The sequence below is a fragment of the Tinamus guttatus genome, unplaced genomic scaffold (genome assembly GCF_059628265.1).
Source record: "Tinamus guttatus ecotype Peru unplaced genomic scaffold, ASM5962826v1 Tinamus_guttatus_pri_ptg000208l, whole genome shotgun sequence".
NCBI lineage: Eukaryota > Metazoa > Chordata > Aves > Tinamiformes > Tinamidae > Tinamus > Tinamus guttatus.
The window spans coordinates 5,194,703-5,217,269 of record NW_028288742.1 but is presented as its reverse complement, the minus strand read 5'-3'; the positions used below and the strand labels follow the sequence as shown (position 1 = coordinate 5,217,269).

The 22,567-nt window shown below is 37.1% G+C and overlaps 1 protein-coding gene across 3 annotated transcripts in view; it reads right to left on the bottom strand.

Moving 5' to 3' along the window:
- Window positions 1-14,024: 14,024 nt before the first annotated feature.
- BIRC6 (baculoviral IAP repeat containing 6) overlaps window positions 14,025-22,567 on the bottom strand; it is a 172,290-nt gene continuing 163,747 nt past the window's right edge. For all 3 annotated transcript variants that reach the window (XM_088524187.1, XM_088524188.1, XM_088524189.1), the window contains exons 72-74: window positions 19,492-19,680; window positions 15,905-16,039; window positions 14,025-14,875 (exon numbers count right to left, since the gene is read on the bottom strand). In XM_088524187.1, the coding sequence (XP_088380313.1) occupies window positions 14,696-14,875; window positions 15,905-16,039; window positions 19,492-19,680 (504 nt within the window). In that variant the 3' untranslated portion in view covers window positions 14,025-14,695. The remainder of the gene's footprint in view (window positions 14,876-15,904; window positions 16,040-19,491; window positions 19,681-22,567) is intronic.

Sequence of the window (22,567 nt, the reverse complement as noted above, 5' to 3'; positions counted from 1 at the left end):
CTCTGTCCCAGACAGAGCCTCAAAATGGATGTTAAGTCTTGTGGGGATCAGAGCACTTGAAGGACTTTAGAAAGACTAGATGGAATTACTGTTTCAACTGGAATGTGCTGCTGCTCTTTTAAAGGTGTATTTTAAAGATATGTATTATTCACTCTTAATTGCTTTTGATCTTTCATCTGCTAAAATAATGCTTTACTGCATTTTTGTAAGTTTAGAAGAGGTTAAATACAATTGTGTGTTATTTGCCTCCTTTTCTATAGAAAAGCTTTTTTTTTTTTTTTTTTTTTTTTTTTTTGATAGCTGAATTTAGATTGCAGAGGCGTCATTGAGACTAGCTGGCATTGAACCAGATTCTGATAGCATCACAGTGTGCTATAGGTCAAGACTTAATTTAGTCTGGCTTCTAGTGAAGTGAACAGATTCTCCTTTAATGTCATCTCTTTGTTCCTGACATAGAATAATAGCTATTTCTATTTACATCTCATTTTCAAGCCATAAAATTTCCATACTAGCACTAAAAATGGAAGAAGGATGTAGGATAAAGATAGTGACCTTGCTGAAGTTGACATATTTCTGGAGAAAAAAAAAAAAGTAGGTGGTGGGAATTTGGTTTGGGAAATTTGCTTTCTTTCTCTTAAAGATGAATAAATAAAGGTAAAATTATGTTTACATTTCTAAGTTTTCTAGTTAGTGTAGCAATATGGGTTGGTCTACAGAAAACTTAGGGGGAATCAAGTATTTCTATTTCTCTGCATGATCATGGAAGCTGTTCAACACAGTCTTTAAAGACCAGAATTACAAAAATAACAGCACTGGTGGCAAGAGTGACTCACTAACTGAAAATTTACTTAGGTATAAAATCAAACTAATCAGTTTTGCATAAATCTCATTCATATGAGATTACAATAGTCTGTTCTTCACCTTCCTGCTCGCTTCCAAATTAAACTATTAGACTTACCTATGTAGACACTAGTGTTCAACTTTTCTTGGCAGAAGAAGGTAAAAATGCTTGTTTTTCATAGTAGCATATCTTAGAAGTATCTCTAAAGCCAGATGACCTTTAATGCTTTCCTAATGTTAAAAAAAATATAATAATAAAAGAAAATCTGTAATTAGCTGTTTAAAAGCTGCATCCTTCTTATGAATGTCTCTTCCATGTAGCTTGAAACTTTTGGAGCAAACTCTGTGAACTTTTTGGAACTTTTTGAACAACATGAAACAGAACCACAGAAAAATCTAGGTTTGAAGGGGTCTCTGGAGGTGGTCTCTTCTAAAGCCTCGCTCAAAACAAGGCTACGTTGTTAGACCAAGTTGCTCAGGGCTGGTTGCAGGTGAATTTGAAGATCTCTAAGGACAGAGATTACACAGCCTCTCTAGTTATCCATTCTGTGCATAGCAGTCTCTGAGGGGACTTTTTTCATCATTGCCAGCCTGGTCTTCTGTTACTGCATGTTGTGAATTTTGCCTTTTTTTTTTTTTTTTTTTGGAATGGACCTCTGAGAAGAGTTTGGATCCATATTTCTACAAGTTCATTTTAATTGGTGAAAGAGACTGTTATTACACCTCCTTTTCGCAGATTTAAGTAGCCTGGCATCCTTTTGGGCCATTCATTAGCAAAGTTAGTGGCCCTCCACTGAACTCTTTCCAGTTGTTGGTGTATTTGTCCTACTGAGGGGCCTAAAACTGGACACAGGGCTCCAAAGGTAGCCTCATTCTTGTGTGTGTGTGTGTGTGTGCACACATATTCACGTTACATATATTATAACATGTAAGGGGTATTTTATTGATTATTCACTCTCAGAATTGTGAAGCCTTTCGTGAATCTGTCACAGGGATTTAGTATTCCAAACCTGCCCTTTTCAGACTTGGGTCCTTGTTACATACGTTACACTCTTTATTTGTAAATAATATTGTGTCTTCTAGTTCTTTATACTCTCCTTGTGTGGTCAATCAGTTGCTTAGGATCTTGGATGCTAGTTTTGCTTAGCAATAGTATTTGTATCACTTTCTCCTTACCATTTATTGGGATTTGAGGTCTATATGCATGGAATCTTTAATCACCATTTTTAGGCATCTTTAACATCTTGAATTCATTTAAGTAGATGAAAGAGAGCAATGGTTGAGGTCTTAAACATTCTGGATAGCCAGATGCTCCTATATTTTGCACAGAGATCTCCCAGCTGTTGTCAGCTTGAGAAATGAACTGAGCTCGGAATGTGCCCCCTGTTTACTTTAATGACCAAAGGTTCAGGCTTTCCAAACACCATGTTCTGGTTCCACATTAACGTGTGCAGGCCTGTTAGCAAGGAAGCTTTATATTTATTAGTTTGCTCTGTACTACATTTCTTCTTTAGGAGCAGAATTGCTGTCAGAAATACTTACAAACATTTAAAACAAAGTGTTTTCAGACTTAAACTCCAGACACAGAATCTTCTAGCTACTTCAGATGTGCGTGCAAATACTTGAGGAAGGGGGTGGAGGGCCTTATTTAAATAGCTGCCTTCGTGCCATAGGATTGAAAGGCAGTTCTTGTTTGGCTGTGTTACCCAGATCTGTTTTTTGAATTTTCTATCAAGTTGCTACATATGAAAACTGCAGTCTATCCTGCTCAGTACATATACAGATACTTCAGCTGTTTTTAGATATTATTCATTATTCCAACTCTTGTAAGCAAGTTTAAAACACATTTGTAGCCATTACTGTATACTCTGCTATTATTTATGGTAAGGGCTGATATCAAAATACACATGCTGTCCTACTGTAGAAAATTTCCACACTTAGAATCCACAGGTTATCTATTGTCACGGTGTAAAAGCTTAAACTTGCTGGCATATTAGTTGGTAGGTAATGCAGCATGTAGAAGCAGAATTTATAAGACATTATAAGCTATGTTATCCTCAGACCATTAAAATAATTGTTATAAAATTCAAGGCATTAAATATCATAAAGATTTTATTGTTGCTTAATGATTTAGAAATACAGAAAGAGGAAACCCCATGGGTGTAAGCACAGCCAAAAGCTTTGCCAAGGTGCAATTTGGAAAGATGCCATTTTACCTCCAGGAAAAGATCCTGCCAGAAGCTTGGACTAATAACAGAGTGTTCAGACTCACTGCCTAAATAAGCAGCTTTTACAGTTTATTGAATAATGAAGATACATAAAAGTATATTAACAAATCCCAATAATGGCATAATACCAACATCTTAGTCCCACATGTGATTGGAAAGAAACAGAGAACATAAAGGTGCAGAGAGAAACCATCTACCTCTAACAGAGAATTCACCTGGTGGGGGGAATGTTTAAATACCCTGAAAGTAGAAAAGGTTTTAATTGGAGCTTGCAGTCAACTGAGGGCACAAATTAGTTGGAAACAAGGCTTCACTAACTCGTATTTGCAAAACTCCTGGTTTAGTGATATCACAGGATCCTTAAAGTTTTTACTCACACCATACAAATTTGTAATCTCTTTAATTTTCTCAGTAAGTTTTCCCATCCCTTAATTTTCCTTTTATGTGGTGTAGCTTTTACCCAGTTTACTACCCCTTGTCTATGTCATAGTATCCATAAACATCCATGAGCTTCTTTGCGTTGTAATCAGCGTAGACTAAATTCTGCTGTCTTTGACAATACAAGTCACAGTCAAAGAGCAATTTTATCCCATATTTCAGTTACCAGTATCATTTTCTTTTGTTCTTTGGACAGCCAGTGCGAGCTTACATTCAAGGAATCTCATCTTTAAACTGCCTTGCTTAAAATCCATGCCTCAGTTCTGAGGCAGAATTTGTGACTCAAACTCCTGCTGTTGTATTATGGGGAAGAAAGAGAAAGCCTGGATTCCTATATACAGTGGCCTTTGCTGGCCCTGGGATCATGAAATGAAAAGTTATGTTGCTGTGTATGTGCCAATTGCTGGGCGCCTAAAATTACTCCTTGGAACTTGCTGTGAGGTCAAGGAATTTTTTCTTTCCTTAATGGAATTTATCGCATAGATGAAAGTCTGGTCGGATTTATTTCAAACTGTTCTTTTCAAAGCTCTTCTTTGCTTTCATTTCAGAGAACTCCTGGAAAAAATGTTGCTCTAACAAACTTCTAGTGCTGTATTTCACTTTTGTAACAGTTTTTGCAGTGTTATATAACTTAAAAAAAAAAATCTCTCTGGTATTACACACTATACTTTTTAATGGTGATTTGATTTCTCTTTAATTTCTGTGCTTTGTGTGAAACTTATTATCCATTGGGAGTATTTCTTTTTTGAATTTAGGAACATTCTTTTATTTGTTAGTCCGTGCTTGGCATTATATGGCTGATTAGCCTCAGTGCAGAAGCAAACTGTTGGGATCATTTGGCCAGATCACCCAATGAAGCATTGTACTCTTAGTTCTTGCTGTAATCCTCCAGTATTAATATTTCTGTAACAACATTTACATTTCTCAGTTCATGTCTATAATTAGCCCATTTTGTCTGTTTTCAGGAAGCGTTTTGAATAAAACACATAATAGGAATTAATTATGAAGAGGTGGAAAGTACATTCAAGTCCTCCTTATTTTTGACTTTATCTTTCTTTAGTATTGTCTCTTGGCATTTCTAAATTTATCTATCTTTTAGAGTGCAGCTTTTGAGTCACGAATAATTAATTTCATTTAGAAAGATCTGTTGTTCCATTTAAAGATTTTTTTTGTAAAGCTTCTCTGTGTCTGTGATGCAATTTGTCAAAGTGTTCCAGATTTTTCAAAACTAAGGATGTGCTGTTTTGCCTCAGATATTAGCACAATTTGTCAAGAAGTTTCTAAAAAATACTAAGCAAAGAAAACGCGTGAGAGGGAGAGAGTTTAGATGGGAAAAAAAGAAAAAACACTCCTGTTCCTCACAATATAAGGGATATAAGTTACAATATTAAAATTGCTGACAAGGAGAGTAGGACTTGCACCTGTGGATAAGTGTATGGGGCAGAATTTACTTTTTTGAAATTAAAGCTATTTTCAAGTTGCAGTCTAAGTAAAATTTCTTGCAAATAATTTGCATCGATGGTATTCAAGTCAATCGGAAATAATCAGTCTTAAAACAGGAGGAGTTTCCTTCAGCTGTCTGCAGAGCTCTGATGCCTGAAAGACCCTTCTTAAGTGAATGTTTGAAGTTAAGCAGAAAATGTTCTGTCTAAGAACGTACAGAAACAGACAGCAAGTTAGTAAATTTAAATAAGACTTTATTACTAGTTTATTCATTTGTAGATCTCACAGGATTCCTAGGTCAATTTGTTGTTGGCTTTGCATCTTAACCTTGGAGAATGAGAAACTTGTCTTCCATTGCAAAAGTGCTTGCAGGAGTGTGTGTGTGTGTGTGTGTGTGTGTGTTTTATATATATGTGTGTGTGTATATATATATATGTATATATATGTGTGTGTGTGTATATATATATATGCGTTTATATAGAGAGATATTCAGAACTACCCTTTCAAAGGGGACCACTCAGGACTTGGGGTGCCAACCTTTTCTTGTTCTTGTCCATACAGCAAAGACTAGCTGCCGTAGCCAAATGTAGTTTCTGGAAAGGATGTACACCTCTTGAGGATTGGTAGGAAGACAAATTACATGCTGAATATGAATAGAAAAATTTGTAAGGTCTCTGCCTATTATTTAAAAAAAAGTCTCCATATTGTCAAAGTTTTTCAGGCTAACAGTCTTTATTCACCAGCAACTCGAAGTGAGATGAATTTTTGCCACTTTTTTATTTGAATACAGTCCAAAAGAGAAGAGTAGTTTGAGTCATGGAAAACTAATTGGTTCCCACAAACATTGATCTTCCAATACTTTTACAGATAGTCTCCAGAATTTTTCTAGGCACGAGTGAATGCATAATACGCATACTGTGTCAATTTTTTAAGAAGTAAACTTTAATTGAAATTTAAATTAAGCTAGTGCTAAAGTTTGCTGCTTTTTGTGCTAACACAGCTGCAGTCTGCACATGTTTCAGCACTGCTGTACTTGGAAGAATCTTTCCATATCTGAAGCAGATTTACATTTTTAATAGGTTTTTAAGATTTACTCACAAAACCTCTCATTCAAATGGCTATTTGAAAAGCAAAGTTGAAAAACAGTGCTGTATCATGTGAGGTGCTGGTTTCGGGTATAGTTATGGCAGCCCATAGATTTCAAGTATGAGAAACTTGGTTAGGTCAGCATGGGATACCATTCAAGCTGTGGATAAACCACAAGATGAAAACAAGCATGACTTTCCTTTAAAAAAAATAATTCATATGCATTATGCTCACTGAACATAAGAAACAGTTTTTACTTTGATACTGATAGTGCAGCTCAGTGCCCTGAGCTACAGCCTTGCTTCGCATTTATGTTGTGTTCACTTAGTAACGTGCTTGTAATTTTCCTTGGTTTCAGTTATGGTCTTTTGAATAAGGAACATTTCAGTGATGTTTTTCTAGGTCATGCAAGCTGAGAATGGAGCCCTGTCTTATTTGAAATTCTAAAGCTGAAAGATTATTTTGTCGTAGCATAGTACATGTCATACCATGTTAGGGACTCTGCTGTGCCAGTCACTACATAGACTCGAATAAGTATTCTGTCCTTTTCCAGAACTAGTATCTAAATTCAGTAATGCAGAGAGTGTCTTGCTTGCATATTGCCTAGGAATGCATTTCTTCTTACTAATAAGCTGTATTACTTAGAAATCCTCATCACAGGGCGCATGAATAGCAGTCCATCTCACAGAATTCTCTCAGTGTTTAAGATGGGAAGATGGAGTGGTTTGAAGATGTGCTTGGAAATGCTGTGGAAGGCTAGTATAGAAAATGGCAGAGGAAAGAATGTTTTTATAAGCCAGCTGTGTGAACAGCTGCATCTTGTCTGATTTTATCACTTTAATGAAAAATTCTGAATGCTACTTTAATAACGAGAATTACTTCAAATCTATATTCAATCAGTATGTACAGGGGCTACCATGATAGATAAAGATACTGGAGAAAAGTGATGAGAAGTGACACTGCAGACAAGCCTTGCAAGGATTTTATTGTGTGGAGTGTTTTGTTTTGTTCTGTTTTCCTCCCTCCAGAACTTAGCAGGAAAGAGAGCATGAATATGTTTGTGGAGGAAGGGATAAATGAGCAATGGAAATGAACATTGGTAGCTGACTTGAGGGATCAGCATGTAGCAGTTTGCTTACATGTATATTAAGAGCTTTATCTTTTCAGGATGAGCTGGATAAATGGAATTGGTGGACTTTGAGAAGTATGATACATTATTGTTACTGACAAGGAAAGTAATTATTAACGGTAACCTTTTCATGCCAAGAGCCATGTAAGTATCTGGAAAAACAGCCTGTCAAGTTGTGGCACTGGTGCTGGTATATATTAAGCCAGGGGACAAGAGGTTCAGTGGGTCACCAAGAAGCCATCCTGCTTTTCTATTATGTTGTTTCTTTGGGTGCAGTAATGTTTTCTGAGCAAAGGAAAGCTAGTCTTCCTGGTCCCTCTAGATTTACATCCGCTTTCCTAAAAAGTGATCGTGCTGTCTTGGAATAAAGAACATTTCAGTCTCACTGCTCAAGCACAGGACAGATGGTACTCTCATGGAGTTGAAATCAGATAGATATCAGCATGTCGTCACCGGTGATAGGGATGTGCTGCTGTTAGACCAGTTCTGCAGGGCAGTCACCACGATGTCAGGAAAAGAGGAGAAAGGAATTTTTCTTGGGCAGGTGCCATGCCCAACTGTTCTGCAAACTGGGTACTGTTACTCCTTGGCTTGCTGCAGTGCATCTGATGGAAAATGATCAGAGTGAGGCACACATGCACACAAGTCTGGGAGTGAGGAAAGAATATAATTGGTCTCAGCACAGGCAGCAGGGTGAGGGAATTAGCTACTTAATACATTCACGGTTGGCAGCTTTACCGTGGCTGTGGACAATAATGGACCTCAGTATGAATTTAAAAAATATACCACATTTATCATCATTAAGGGATACCAAACCCTGAAAACTTACTTTCTTTAAGTAAGAAAATTGTATTGGTAAAACCAATACAAAGTTGTCAGTTATATTCACTTCTTTAACTGAATGCAATTTGGAGTGTGTTTAAGTGTGAGTAGGCGTCCCTTTTCATTTGTGTCACTTTTATCATTATCATTTCAGTATTACTGCACTAACATTATTCAAGTGAATCACTGGTTTGAATTACTGAATTTCATTTCACAATTTCTTCTTAAAAGGGGCAGAAGGGTGAAAAGCTTGAAAAAGTTCATGTAGAACAATTTTTTTTAGGGTAACTCTTTAGGAAATATGATGATTTTTACTGCTGACCTGGAAAGTTGTGTAGGAGTTAAGTATGTATGAGGCATGTACCAAATACAAGTTAAATAGCCTTAAGCAGACCTTACCAGAAGAGATCTCCTTATAAAGGAAGAGACAAGCATTGCATGAGCAAGGACAGTGTAGAAGGGAAAGAACAATGTCAACATCGGAAAAGTTAGGTGTGTTTCTTTTGTTGTTGTTTGTTTTTGTTTTTTGATGTTTGTTTTTTATGGTTTTTTTTTTCAGTGAAAGTTAGATAAGCGAATGGAAAAGTCTATGATTTGATGGAGGGGATTGCACTTGAGATGACAGTGTTCAAGTTAGTTAGAATTTAAAATGCTTCAGTGAGAGGTACCTGAGTCTCAGTGTTTTTGTGATCTGATTCTGTGCTGCACCTCTCGACAGTCAGCAGAGAAGATTGAGTGTTGGGGGAGCTGTAGCACCCACATCCTGACGGCCCCTTACCCAGGGTGGGTCTCATTTAAGGTCGCATCCTTCAAGATGCCGTCACAGATAAGCCAAAGCACTTGCTAGTGCAAGGACATGTTAATGATATGTGTTACCAAAAAGATATATGTCAGGAGACATTGAGAGCATTTTTAAATTTGATAAATTAATCATGGCAAATAAAAATCAATAAACATCACTGGTGAAAGGATAAGGTTGATTTCTCCAAGAAACCATCTTGTTGTAATGAATCTAACTGCTTTAAGGATGTCAGAACTGTTGAAATCTATAAATAGAAAAGTTTTTTTTTTTTTTTTTTAAATAGAGAGAAGGAAACTGCCAGTTTGGAGGGGAAAAAAGAAATTGGAAAGATTTAACAAGAAGGAAGCGCTGAGGTTGCACCTGCGCGAGAAGCTGAGCTGACTACACAGTCAGCATCAATCATGGCCAGCCCCGGATAACCCTTAATGATAAGCAAACAAAAAGTAGTTAGATCACCTATCTGCATACTTCGGCACGATTCTGTCATGGCATTGAACTGATTTTCATGGAAAAAAAAAACTATTATCTTTGCTTTTAGGCAAAATGAGTTTATGATGATTCTGGTTTTACTGCAAGTATAAGAAAAGTTGAAAATGACCAACCTCTTAAAAGCCAAATATGACTTATGATCACTTCTTTTCCTTATTTTCTTCACCTGTTTTAGAGTGTGTGTGTGTGTGTGTGTGTGTGTAGGTATACATACACACACATTTAAATACATTAAAATATACAAAGCAGGCTTTATAACTGCAATAAGCTACAAACACAGTGTAACCTTAGTAACATCACTATGTAACTGGGGCTGAGGCAAAAGAGAGCGAAGACAGCTTCCACCACAGAGGTGGGAAAAGGAAGCTGCCTGGTGACCTGGATCCCAAGGTGCATGAAGAGAAGTTGAGGGGATTGAAGGTGTTTGCTTTGGTGACAAAGAGGCTGCAAAGTGACTGCCACCCGCTGTCCCTTCGAGTCAGTGTTTTCACAATTCTGCGATCTGGCTGAGTTTGGCAGAGGGCTTGGTAAGCAGCACGGTCATATGTATGGGGGAATGGCATTGTACCAAGAAAGCAAGGAGCAAAACATCCTTTCCAATATATGCCTTAAAATGACACTTGTAACTCTTTATTAGCCTTTGTACAGAATTATCTTTACCTTAGCCATTATGTAAATAAAATATTGTCATGAAGAGAAGCCTAAATTAGGATGAGGAGGCAGTCATGCTGAACAAGAATTACAAAAGTATGGCAGAAACTGGCAGTCTTGATACTCTGGAGGAAATAAGCAATTTTAGATGGGATAAATTTTTAAAATGTTTTTATTTTATCTGATGTTATTTGGAAATAAAATTATGGCAGCAGATATAATCTTAATAACTAGTAATTTTTGTTTGCACTAAAGATGGTAGGTACATGAGTGTTTAAAAAAATACTGTAGTTTATGTGGAAGAAATACTCTAAAACATCTTAGACAATTTCTTGTCTTTACTCGTATTTAAATTTTTCAACAAACAGGATGTTTTTACACATCTAACGATAAGTTACTAGTAAGCTATGAAACCTTGCTAATTTTAGTAAGCTTTCTGAAGCGATGAATTTAGTGCTGTATCTTTGAAAAACACTGATTCTTACCATAGGAGAGGATTTCATGGGTGATTGCTTTTCTTTTTTTAGGATTGGTTGATTCAGAGTGATTTATTTAGTCTACTGAAATCCAGAAGGAACGTCTACTGGTTTACGTAATCAATTTTAATCACATTTTGCTTTTATATGTTTAGAAAAATTTCCAAGAAAGTATATATTCACTAGTTGCTATAAATGTTGCAGCTGTGTTGCAGCAAAATTATACTGTTTTTGTTAAAGGTGGCAAAAACCTGATTTTTAATAAGAGGTAGAATAAAGCTTTAATAAAGTTTTAGTAAAGCTAGATTTTAATTCTATCCCCCTAATTATAAATCAGAAAACTTGTTTTTGATAAAAACATGTGCATATTCCTCCTAACGTTACCACCGTTTATAGAAAAGGGGGAAAATAAAGGTCAACACACTCTTTTTTTCAGAGAGAAATAGACATCTGATTGGATGTATGTCATATATTTGGATTAAAAAATGATAAATTGACAACCTGTAACTGAAATGAAATGGCTTTTGCCTGTTATGCTTGTTCCTCATGGTAAAATAAATGGAAATCTGGCCTCACTTGAGTTGAAAAATGCATCTATTTTTTATTTTCAAATTACAGCGCCTGATGATCCAGTGAGGCGAGGCCTGGTGACAGCAAGTGGCTTTTGGAGAAGCAAGGAAAGAAAACTTGCAAAACACAGAAACAAAGGTAACGGAGTGGTGGTGCTGGGCCTGGGGAAAACACAAGGGATAGGCCTGACAAAGCCCCGATGAAAACTTAGGCCTAAAAAAATCTCTCATTCACAGGGAACAGTGTAGCGTAGCATAGAGCTGCCTGAAATGTAGGTTAATTGGATTTGTGTTCACAGATTCTTTTTCATGTGTAACAAAGTAAACTAGTAATAAACTCCCTTAATAAACTTACTGTGTATAAGATTAAAGTTGCAGAGACAATTTTATTTTGTGTTGGTTTCTTAATAATTTGAATCCTACCAGAAACTGAATACCCTCTTGGACATACACCAAGATCTTAAATAAGACCACAGTAAATATTATAGTATGTTTATTTTACATATTGTGTGGGAGTTTTTCCCTCCAGCTATCAGGAGTCCTTAAAGCCTTACCTGTGTTGACATGGTTTTTACCTGGTCCAAGGAAGTTTTCTTGAGAGGTTAGGAAAAGTCCTATTTTGGTTACATCTGTGATGCCAAAGGTTTTAAAAAGGAAGAAACAAACAAGACAATAACACCCTAACCGACCACACCTAAAAGCCTTCTATCGACCCCATCAGTCTATATTTCCATGTATTTTTTTATAGCTAGCTGAATATCTAACATTTAATTTTGGAGTGAAACTCCATTTAATAATGGAGTGAAACTTAAATCTAAGTTGTAGGTGGGACTTTTGTTTCAATTTTTTTTGTTATGTTTTTCCTACATTATTTTTATATTTCTCGTATAGCAGTAATAGAATTATCACGAAGCACTAGCCCATACAATTGTGTACATCTGTTACCCAAAAGAAATCTAGAAAGAAAGCAGGCCTTTAGGAGGTATTACTTACGTCAACATATGAGAAGTTCTGTGTCAACATGTGCAACACAGAACGTTTATGCATACAACTCGTTGTACTGCCAGTGGCCTCAGAGACTGCTGAGCTGTGTCCTTTCTGGTAGACAGCTCTGTTTAGTGCAGGCTGAACCACACGAGTAAGGTTGGTATCATCTGTGCTTTTGTGATACGAAGCTTCAGGCAAATCTATTGTGTGGTGCAAACTTCTTCCATTGACAGAGCTGTTATAAAAATCCCCAAGGCTGCTCAACTTTGGAGAATGCCTAAATAGCAGCATACCAGTGGTGAATCTTGCTCCAAAAGCAGTAACAGAAATTATGGACAAAAATTTTCTAGAAGACCTATTCAGCAGTTTGCTGCCCTTTATACTTCCAGAAACATGTTCTGTTGAGTGGTGTTTTTTTTTTTTTTTAAAAAAAACACTTTCTTAAAAGCTAGACTAATAGCTGTAAATCTGAGGTCTTCAGCATGATAGAAGACTTAATGCTCTATCCATACAGTCTTCTATTACATTTGAAGAAATAGCAAAAGTTGGGAGGGGACTGGTTAAAAAAGAATGTCCACATTACCTCACAGAACTAACTGTGATTTGCCTGCGTAATAATGTAGCTAACCTGTGCCTTAAACCTCAAAAGCTGTGAAAATGCAAATTTTCTATCTGTTGCCAAGTGTGCAGTTTACTCACTAAATGGGCCTATCACTGCAAGTAATAAGCTTTGCATCACTGCTTCAGTTGGAGCCAATATAGGTTGCAGCACAAAAGAACGGGCATATAGATGCAAATTAGAATCCAATATCCTTTGTAGCTTTTTATATTTGCTTAATTGAACAGCAGTGACTTCATGTTAGCACTGATACCATAAATAAGCATTAGAGAAAAAGGTACAAGAAAGTGGACAAAGTGCTGTCCACTCTCTAAATGCTTAATCAATGCAAGTTAGGTACTTTATTGTTGTGGGTTTTTTTTTTGTTTTAGGGGTAACAATTTTAATCTTCAAGTAGGAGGTGGTCCACTAGGTTTGTTTTTAGTACAATGGCAAAATTTATATAAAGACTATGTTCCTGTAGACAGACTACATGTACTGTAATAATATTTTTAATGCATCTGTAAATGAAGATTTTTAAAGGAAATCACTAACATATCTACAGCTGTAAGCTGTAAGATGAATTTTGCTTTTGGAGCTTTTAGAGGGATATCACAATCTACTTGTAATGTAAGTAAATATCTATCTATAAAAGTGACATTTTGTTTTAACTCGCATAAAATTCTAACGCTTTGACTCCATGGCATGAAACCTCCCTTTGGGACACTGACCAGAGCCGCTCTGGCTCAGGGTCTGTCACTGCTCTGGCTTTTGTACGAGGATGCTGTGGAGCAACACACGCGTAGCTTGATTTGTGGAGAGGTACATACAGTCAGCACAGTCCTTGGCTTAGCACAACATACCAACCTAACAACAGAGAAAAGGTTCTTTTGATCAGAACTGGCAACGTCTGCTAACCACCAGCATAAGAACACAACCGCAGTTGGTGCCATTTTTAATAATTAGAAATAATACATTATAAAACAAAAAGTGAAAAAAATTCAATGTAATACTTATAAAGAAAGAACAAATAGAAAATAAAAAGCTTTTTTTTTGCCTGATTTATAGTATTCATAATACAATTGATCATTAGTCTGAGGTAATACCAGTATGAACTTTAGTCCTTCAAGGATAACGTAAAATTAAGAATAGCAATCGTAATGCATGTTGTGCCTTTTAACACAACATGACTTGATTATTAAGTCAGTCCAATCTTTTAACCTTTTTAGTTATGGATCTGTGGCTGCAAATATAAAATTGGAAATAAATCTATACAGTAGGAAGTACAGAACATGAGCGTCCTGCATGGCACATCGTTAGCCCCTACCAGTACTTAAAATACTGTTGGTTCTGTAAAAATCATACAAAAGACTTTGTTCCAGAACAGCCCTTGAAAAAAAAATTGGAATACTGTTAATTTGCATAAAAGAGCTAAAAAGATAAATTCATAAGTCCAAATTTTAGCATGAGGTAAAACCATGTGCATTTATTTCATCTGCATTTTAGAATTACTAAGCATAAAATTAAATACGTTGACTGTAATGAATTCAGTCATACAAGTGCAAGTCTTCAGCTATAATGTATTTTATGGCAGTTTATTAAAAAAATGTACCAGTAAATCATAAAAGAGGGATCATGTCCATTTAACTTTTATTGAAGTATACAGGAGGTTTTCTTTAGAATCAAATATGAGCATGAATATATGGCCAAACGTAAAATCTATCAAATTCAGTGAAAATTTTCTGACTTTAAATAGGAGCTGTAAGAATGACCAATATATATTCTTTGTTACAACCGTCCTCACTCTACAAGTAAAAAAAAATAATAAACATTCAGTAAACATTCTTTCCTAAGGTAGTTTCCCTTATATATCAGTGATTTATCCATTTCTTGTATACATAACTTTTTAAACATACCAATCAGTGGTTCTCACAATTGAAAAATAAAAGCACAAAAAAGTTTACACTCTTGTACAGGTAAATAAAAGATCATTTTGAATTAAACTGTATATCCTTAAGGGCATAGTATAGTTTCAATTTCATTACCTATTACATAATTAGCTTCTTACATACAAATATTGACATATTTGGCTTGTGCTTCAAAGCCTTTGCGTCTAGAAAGTCCATGTCAATGCAGCTCATAACTTGAAATCACTTGGGATATCTTTACTGCTGCTTGGTTTAACCTGTTCGTGCAACATAGTCTCTTCTGAGCTTGTTGTGGCACCGCACTTTTCTGCGGAGTCATCAGTATCTGGATCCAATCCTTCAGGACAGGGAAGTTTTAGGAGCTCTTCCCGCAGTTGAGCTGTATGACGCTGAATATGTAAAAAAAAAAAAGTCAGTATGCAAGACGGTAGTTAAAAATTACTTTTCACAATATTGGAGAAAATAAGGCAAAAAAAGGTTAAAAAAAAATATTTCAATGACTGGATAAGCTTCTTCCAAAGTCCTGTGTATTTTAGGGTTGGTACTTTGGAGTAATTAGCAGCTGCTACTGGGGACAAATGAGAGGTCATAAGCAGAATGGCAGCAAACAGGTGTATCGCTATAAATGTTGTCCTTTATGTCTTGCAGTTGAGTCACATCAGATATGCGTTCTGCAATTGCAACACAAAGCTGGCCCGGACAGGGCAAGTCAGATAGAACTTCAAATTAATAAGGATACGTGGTCATAATGAGATCTGTTGCAGAGACAGATGTATGGAGCTTTATATACTGATCATTGTAACTAACAGGAATTACTTTGGAAGACTGCAGGTTCAGCAATAGGAAAAAAGGGAGAGACTTAAAAGATGATTTACTTCCCCAAAACAAAATCAAAAGTCCACTTTTAATTACATGAGAAATACATCATAGAGGACTGCTGTCTGTATGGACATGAAAAGCACCAATGATAGTATCAGCTCTAGAAGGGAAAAAAGCATTACAATCATTGTATTGACAAAAGTTTTTAAAACACAGACTAAAGATGATGTCATGGGCCATATTTCTCTAACAACTTCTGCATTCACACAGCTTGTTTTCTGGCATGGAATTGAGCACTACTTGTAATGAAGGCTGGTTGTAGCTCAAAAAACAACTTTCTAAGAAGAAAAGATAAGCTCTTAAGTATGTTTTGAAAAAATAGACAGGAAAGGAATTACTTAAGAGAAAATCTTAGAAGGAAATATTGAAAAAGTAGCCTTCACATTACAGTTGATCTCTTGGTAGTTGTGATACCTTCATTTGTTTCAAAGTTTTAATGTTGCTGTGTTTTATTATTATAAAATTCAGCCACTAATTTCTCTGCACTTTTGTCATCTTTGTGCTGTTATTGAATGTAAAATTATAAAAGCAAGTCTCACCTTAAGAGCTGCAGCATGATGCGACATCGTCCTGCCTACCCGTTTGTCACTGCTGTACTGCTGTATGTCTGCTATCCACTCCTCACACTGAGCCATGATCTCCACTCGTTTCAAGTAAAAATGTTTGTGGATAACCTATATGAAAATAATCAGAATGAAAGAAGAACACATTGGTTGTTTTCTAAGAACTAAATAATACTAAATAATTTTAAATCTGCAAGTTTTAACCTAGTCATATAAGTCCCATTGGAAATAAGAGGGAAGTAACTCAGCCTTGGAACATGGAGAAAATCAAACTAACAACCAACTGTGCAGCTTCTGTCTTTGAAGGTTTCCAAGACGCTGGTGGAAAAGCCCTGAGTACCAGGGTAGGAAGTTGGGGCTGTCCCTGTGCTAAGCAGGACGCTGGGCCTAGGTGACATCTCTAGCTCCCTTCCCTGCTGTGCACAGCTGTGATTTTGGGAGTCTGCCACCGCACCCTTCACTTCTGCAACCTGCGTGAGGTGCAGGTAAGTGCAATAAATAGAGTATCACAGCAGGCAAAAGACGCAGCAGAGGGCTCGACAAATTCCAGTTGAAAGATAATGTTATATGCAGGATGATCTTACTGCTTCTACACACCTCTGTCCATACAGAGGGAGGCTTACAGAGACACAACATAAAGGATTTCATGTGTTGGGTTCACAGTCAGACTTGAGTAAGGAAACAGAGGTAGAGAGGGAAGTAGCTTAAGCACCAGGTCTTCTTCCATCACTAACTACTTGCTGCCTGAACAAGAACTAGGAGGGCAGAAACCCTGTCAGCTACACAAGGATAGAAAAACAACATGCTACCTGCTTCTACAAGGAGGAGAAAAAACAAAAAAATAATTACCAGCTGCTGTGAAAGGGGTACAACCACAGTTACATCTCCCGTGCAGACACACAACCTTTGTGGACTCTAGAAATCCCAGACAATAACACTTGAGCTGCCCCCAGGCTCAGTGGGAACCAGTATTTAATCACATACTAGTTTTGGTATTTCTTTACAGATTTGAGGTTTTTTTCATTCTTTTCTTTTTTTTTTTAACTCCTTCTCATACAAAAAATGTGAATCTCTACTGAGTTTTGGCTTTGTCTTGAACAAATGACCAAAACTCTGCCTGGTGGAAGAAACAATAAAATTCAAGACATTTTATTGAGCACAGACAGTTCTTGGCAATATTGCAATGTAGCTGACAAAAATAATCCCTCTCAGGAGGTTAGAGACTTTAGCTAGCTGCCTAAACTGCAGAAAAACTGCATATTGAAAGCATAACAGACTTCAATTGTGGATGCATTTTTCGGATTAACAATAAAATTTGAGACCTTCCCAAGACAACTGACTGGCAGTGAGTCTACTTGTCCTTTAAGACTCTGAAGGGAAGCCAGCACAGACTGGTGAAGAAAAAGGATGCTGTAAGTAGAAGGATGTAAATTCTTTCTTGGATCTGAGTTCCCAGGGTGCCTTAGCTTCTTTATTACTGAAGTACCACCCAGCCGTCAGGACTCCTAACCTAACTCCTCTATGAAAACCCGAGAGATCTCACTAACAAGCCAGTTTCTCAGAGAGGTGCTGGATAATTTACTTAAGAGCCACGTTTTCCCTTTGATGATAACACAATCTTCCACAATACAGCTGTTTCATGAGAGAAATCTATAACTGCTTTGATCATTTAGAAGCAAACACTGAGGAGGTCTAACAGCTTGAATAGTATAGACTGAGCAAGTTATTGAATGTGCCAACAGCCTTAACTCCCAATTGCCAACAGCCTAAAGATTACACTAGGAAATTTTTAATGCTGAAAATAATACTGTATTTTTGATAAAGATGGCTGTCAGGACAAAAGAAATACCTTTCCTGGTAGAGGGAAAAAAAAAACTTTAGCATCGTATGCGATTAGTGTTGTCTTCCTTATAAAGGCAGAGAATTGGTATCTGTCCAGAAATGAGTTATAGTTCAGTGAAAATAGGCAGAAATGTGAAATTCGGTGAAAATTTATTTATTCTTGGTGTGTGGCCTAACTTTACTCAGTCCTAGCTACTAATATCTTTTATAGGCAACAATTTTAATAGTTTTCAACATCTGTCTTTTTGTAATTATGTGCTATGCACAAGTTAACGTTCTCAGGGAAAGACTTTTTTCACTGAAACAAAATCATTTAGATACACTTTATTACTTGACTTTCCTACAGAGAGGAAGGATGTGAGCTTACAAAGTGCCTCCTCTACAGTAAGACTGAAAAAAAGCCAAGCTACAGAGTTAGCTGAGATGCTTTGGAAGGAAAAGGCAAAACCAGTGAGGTGAACTAGAACTCATACATTTACAAAATCCTGTAATATTGCATATCCTTCATTTCTATCTGTCTCAAGAGAGAGATCAAATATTACTGTCAGGGAGCTCACCACCTTCCAATAATTTCATCAAATATTATTGTAATTTGAGAACTCTCTTAGCAAGAGTGAAATTGTTACATTTACCTGGGGGGGGAAAAAAAACGGATCTCTTGTAGAGGACATTTGATTGTTATGACATTATCTATATCAAGATCTTGAAATTATTCAGTAAAGAATTTCAGAGCTAGAATGGATTTTTTCATTAATTCAAAACTACAGTATATAGCACATCCTTTTCCCTCTGCACATGGATATAAATATTTAACTTCTGTCATGCAGGTTAAAGTGTCTGATGATTTCTTCTTCCATAAGGCACTCCTAAATTTTAATGGGAAAAGCTTTTTGCATTCCAAAGGACAGACAGCAAGATTAGTCAACAATGTGAGTAATCTTAAAACAACCTACATTTCTGCAACATTTTTATATACAAGTAATTGGAAGCTAAGAGATAGTTCTACTCCTCAGTTCAGAAGTGGCAGCTGTTCAGTAGTTCAGAAGAAAACCTGTTTCCCCAAACATTTGCTGGTAGTACCATGAGATGACTCACGTTTGACCAGCCATTTTGCGTTTATATTCACACAAATTCTCTCATTTCAGTTCAAAACCCAGACAACGTGACCTGACTTGAGAAAAGGATTAGACTAAATGACATCAGGAGAACTCCCTTCCACCTAAATTATTCTACAGTAAATTTTAGTTGCTTTTCAAGAATGCACAAAAAAAAAAAAAAAAGAAGCAGTATGATCTCTTATCTCTCTCTCCTTTTTTTAAATCACTATGAAACCACTAAGGTTAGTATTGTTTTATCAGCATCAAGATAGCTAATCTGTTTTATAAAGAAACAGGTTTCTAGCTTAGCACAGACGCGTTATGTATTTTTCCACAAATAATGTGCAGGCTGGAATCTGTTTTAAGATTGTCAATTGACTGATTTAAGATTGTCAGTTTGATTTAAGATCAAGTCAATTGCCTCAGGAAATAAATAAGAGAATAGAAGAGACATCTCATGCAAAAGAAAGTGTTTTCAAATATCTGAATTACTCTGAAAATTCAAACTAATAAAGATTCCTCAAGGTTTTTATTAAAATGCAACCAAAAAGGGAATATATTATGATTTTTTTTAAAGAACTTGTTTCTATAAACAAGATATTTGCTTAGTTTCCCCAAACATACCTCCTTAAAGCACGGTGATGGATTTCTGATTTGTTCAAGCATTGCCCACTTGACTGTTGCCTGTCGAATATTTCCATCATACTCTCTGGAACTCTGGGTACCACTCGGAGTGCCCCTTGATCGTTCATAACCCGGTTCATTAAAATATGGTTCTGCTACTAATATTAGCGACTGGACAGACACTAACACCTGTTAAAAGAAAAAAAAATAGCAATGCTACTTGCTTGTTCTTACAAATATTTATCATTTTATTTACATTTTATAGAAATTTATTTACATTTTATAGAAACTTACCTTAGGTATGTTTAAACTATTTAGCTTCAGATTTTACATATAACACTTTCCGAGTATTATCTGGTATTAAAACACCAGTAATTTTCTTGAGTTAGAAAAATGTTTTCATTACTATATCAACAAATCATACAGTTATAAGGATATACTAATTTTCCCCTCACAATTTTTATATAAGGCATATTTGGGAATAGATATGTCTATATATACATACAAGGCATTTAACCATATGTCCTAGTAAAAGTCTTAATATCGAACAACATCATTACACAGATATATAGCATATTTAGGAAACCAAATGTATTGCATATTTGTGATTTGATGTCTTGCTTTCATTTTTCTAATGTTAGAATATATGGCCCTGCCAATTTTTCTTGTACGTATCTTGTAAAGATATGCTAGGTGTCTGAGAAGAGTGTTTGCAGCACCTTGCACAATGAGGTGCAAGACATCCAGGACTCTTCCCTACAAGCAACTCAAAGCTTGGGACCACCTTCAGAATTAGGAACTCTGTGCATCTGGGTCCAGACGTTAACAGTTCCCCTAGGAAGGCGGGCCGCACACAGTTCACATCAGGTAACTATCGTATCCCTAACAACTGAAGAAACTGGTTCCTCCATAGGGCAGTCCCAGCCGGGGGGCGAGTTTTTGCATAAGAAGGGCTTTCTGGTGGCACTCTCTCTTGGGGCAGTGCCAGCCTAAAAAGCCCCAGAGTCAGTCAAATGACCTCTCAGCCCCACCAGCAGCTCTCACGGTCACATCCCTGCTCCTCTTGGCACCATGATACTTCTTATTTGTCACTGTGCACTGCTTGCCTGAACTCTAGCACTGAGGGGCGATCTGTCCCAGCTGGTCTACGCTCTGCTGTAGGGAGCAAGTGGTTGCTGCTGTGGGAAATGTGAACCAGATCCCCACTTCGGACTGAAAGGGAAACGTGAGCAAGTTTTCCTGTTTCGCAGTTTTGTAGCAAGTACCGCACGCAGTAGCTGTTACGTGGTAGAGTGTGCCCCATCACAAAACTGCCTCCCTGGCCCAGTGTGCCAGGTGGTTGACTGAAAACAGCCATGGCTGGTTTGTGGTCTTCTTGGTGCTCTTCATGTGCCTCACAAATCAGGTCCCAGCAAGAAAGTGATCACTTAGGAAACTAAAATAGCAGAAGATAAATGCACAAAAGCCAAGTTAAGAGTACTTAAGGTACAAGTGCAAAGCTGTTGATATCTGATATCTTGATATCACAGAATGATTGAGGTTGGCAGGGACCTCTAGAGATCAGCTAGTCTAACTCTCCTGCTCCAGCAGGGACACCTAGACCACGTGGCACAGGGTGGTGTCCAGGCGGGTTTGGAAGATCTCCAGAGATGGAGACTCCACAACCTCTCTGGGCAGCCTGTGCCAGGGCTCTGTCACCCTGGAAGTAGAAAAGTTCTTCCTCACATGGAGGTGGAACTTCCTGTGTTTCAACTTGCACCTGTTACCCCTTGTCCTATCACTGGCTGCCACTGAGAAGAGGCTGGCCCCATCCTCCCTACAATCACCCCTCAGGTACTTAACACCTTGATGAAATCTCCTCTCAGCCTTCTCTTCTCTAGATCTCTTGATATTTGAAGAGCTTTGGTGATCTGTGGCCTTTTCAGAGGTCCAGAAATAGTTTGGTCTGGCTTTTTTTTAGTGTTATATTTTAGGTACTAAAGACAGTAACAAAAAAAAAAAACAAAAAAACAAAACAAAAAAAACACTATGGTAGAAAAGCTGGATACTGGTGGCATTTTATTTTCTTGGCCTTCCTTAGTAAGTAATTGTTGTTTTGGGTGGTCTGACAATAGTTTAGTCTTCGAACCAGGAAAAAAAAAGAAAAAAAGTAAGCACTGCTTAATTCTTTCCAAGCAACTGATGTAGTCCTACAGCTGTTTTTCATTTAATAGCTAAAAAGTGTTTTTCTCAGAGTGTGAGGAAACTTTTTCCAACTGCTTTCCTACTATCTTCAACATGAAACCTAAAAAAAAAAAAACTTAGAAGTTACAAACCTGAGGGCTACATGAGATTTCTAACACTCAAATGTAACATTCTGCATTCCCTGCCACCAACACCCCATGCAAACATTACCAGCAATTGTGCAGATTAAACTAAGACCTGCCTGAAGGAAACGTAACATTAACCAAAGTAAAAGGAGTCTAGTGAAAATAAGGTTTCCCTTAATCACACCCTTCTACATTAGTTTTTATAGCTATAGTTCAGAATTTCAGTTTCTCTGGATTAAACAGTTCAATCCTGGGCAAGTTTAACTTTGCAATTCACTATGCAGAAAACTTCAGCCCAAATGATTTTCATGGAGAGTGGACTTCAATCTCCAAGGATGGAAACACAACAGTCTCTCTCTAAGGCACCTGTCATAGTGAAAAAAATCTTTCCTAATAACTTTATCAAAATAAGATCCTGTGTCCCCACTTGTGCCAGTTGGCACTCCTCCTGTTGCTGTGCATGCCCAAGAGGAGCCCAACTCCACTTTCTCTATACCTTTTCCCCCTCAGGTACTGAAGTCACAAGTGAGGTCTCCTCGTGGCCACTGGTCCTGACAGTTTTCCACATACCTTATAAGCTACATCTCACAAATCCCTATCTCCTTCTCTACAACGATGCCAATGGGGACTGCCTCAGAGGCCTTGCTGAAGTCCAGGTAACCGACATCCACTCTTGGCCTCTGTGTAACTCTCTGTCAGCTCGCTGCACGAGGCAGGCGGGTTAGCAGGTACCATCGCTGTGCTAAATCCCCTTTGGCCTTGCTCAG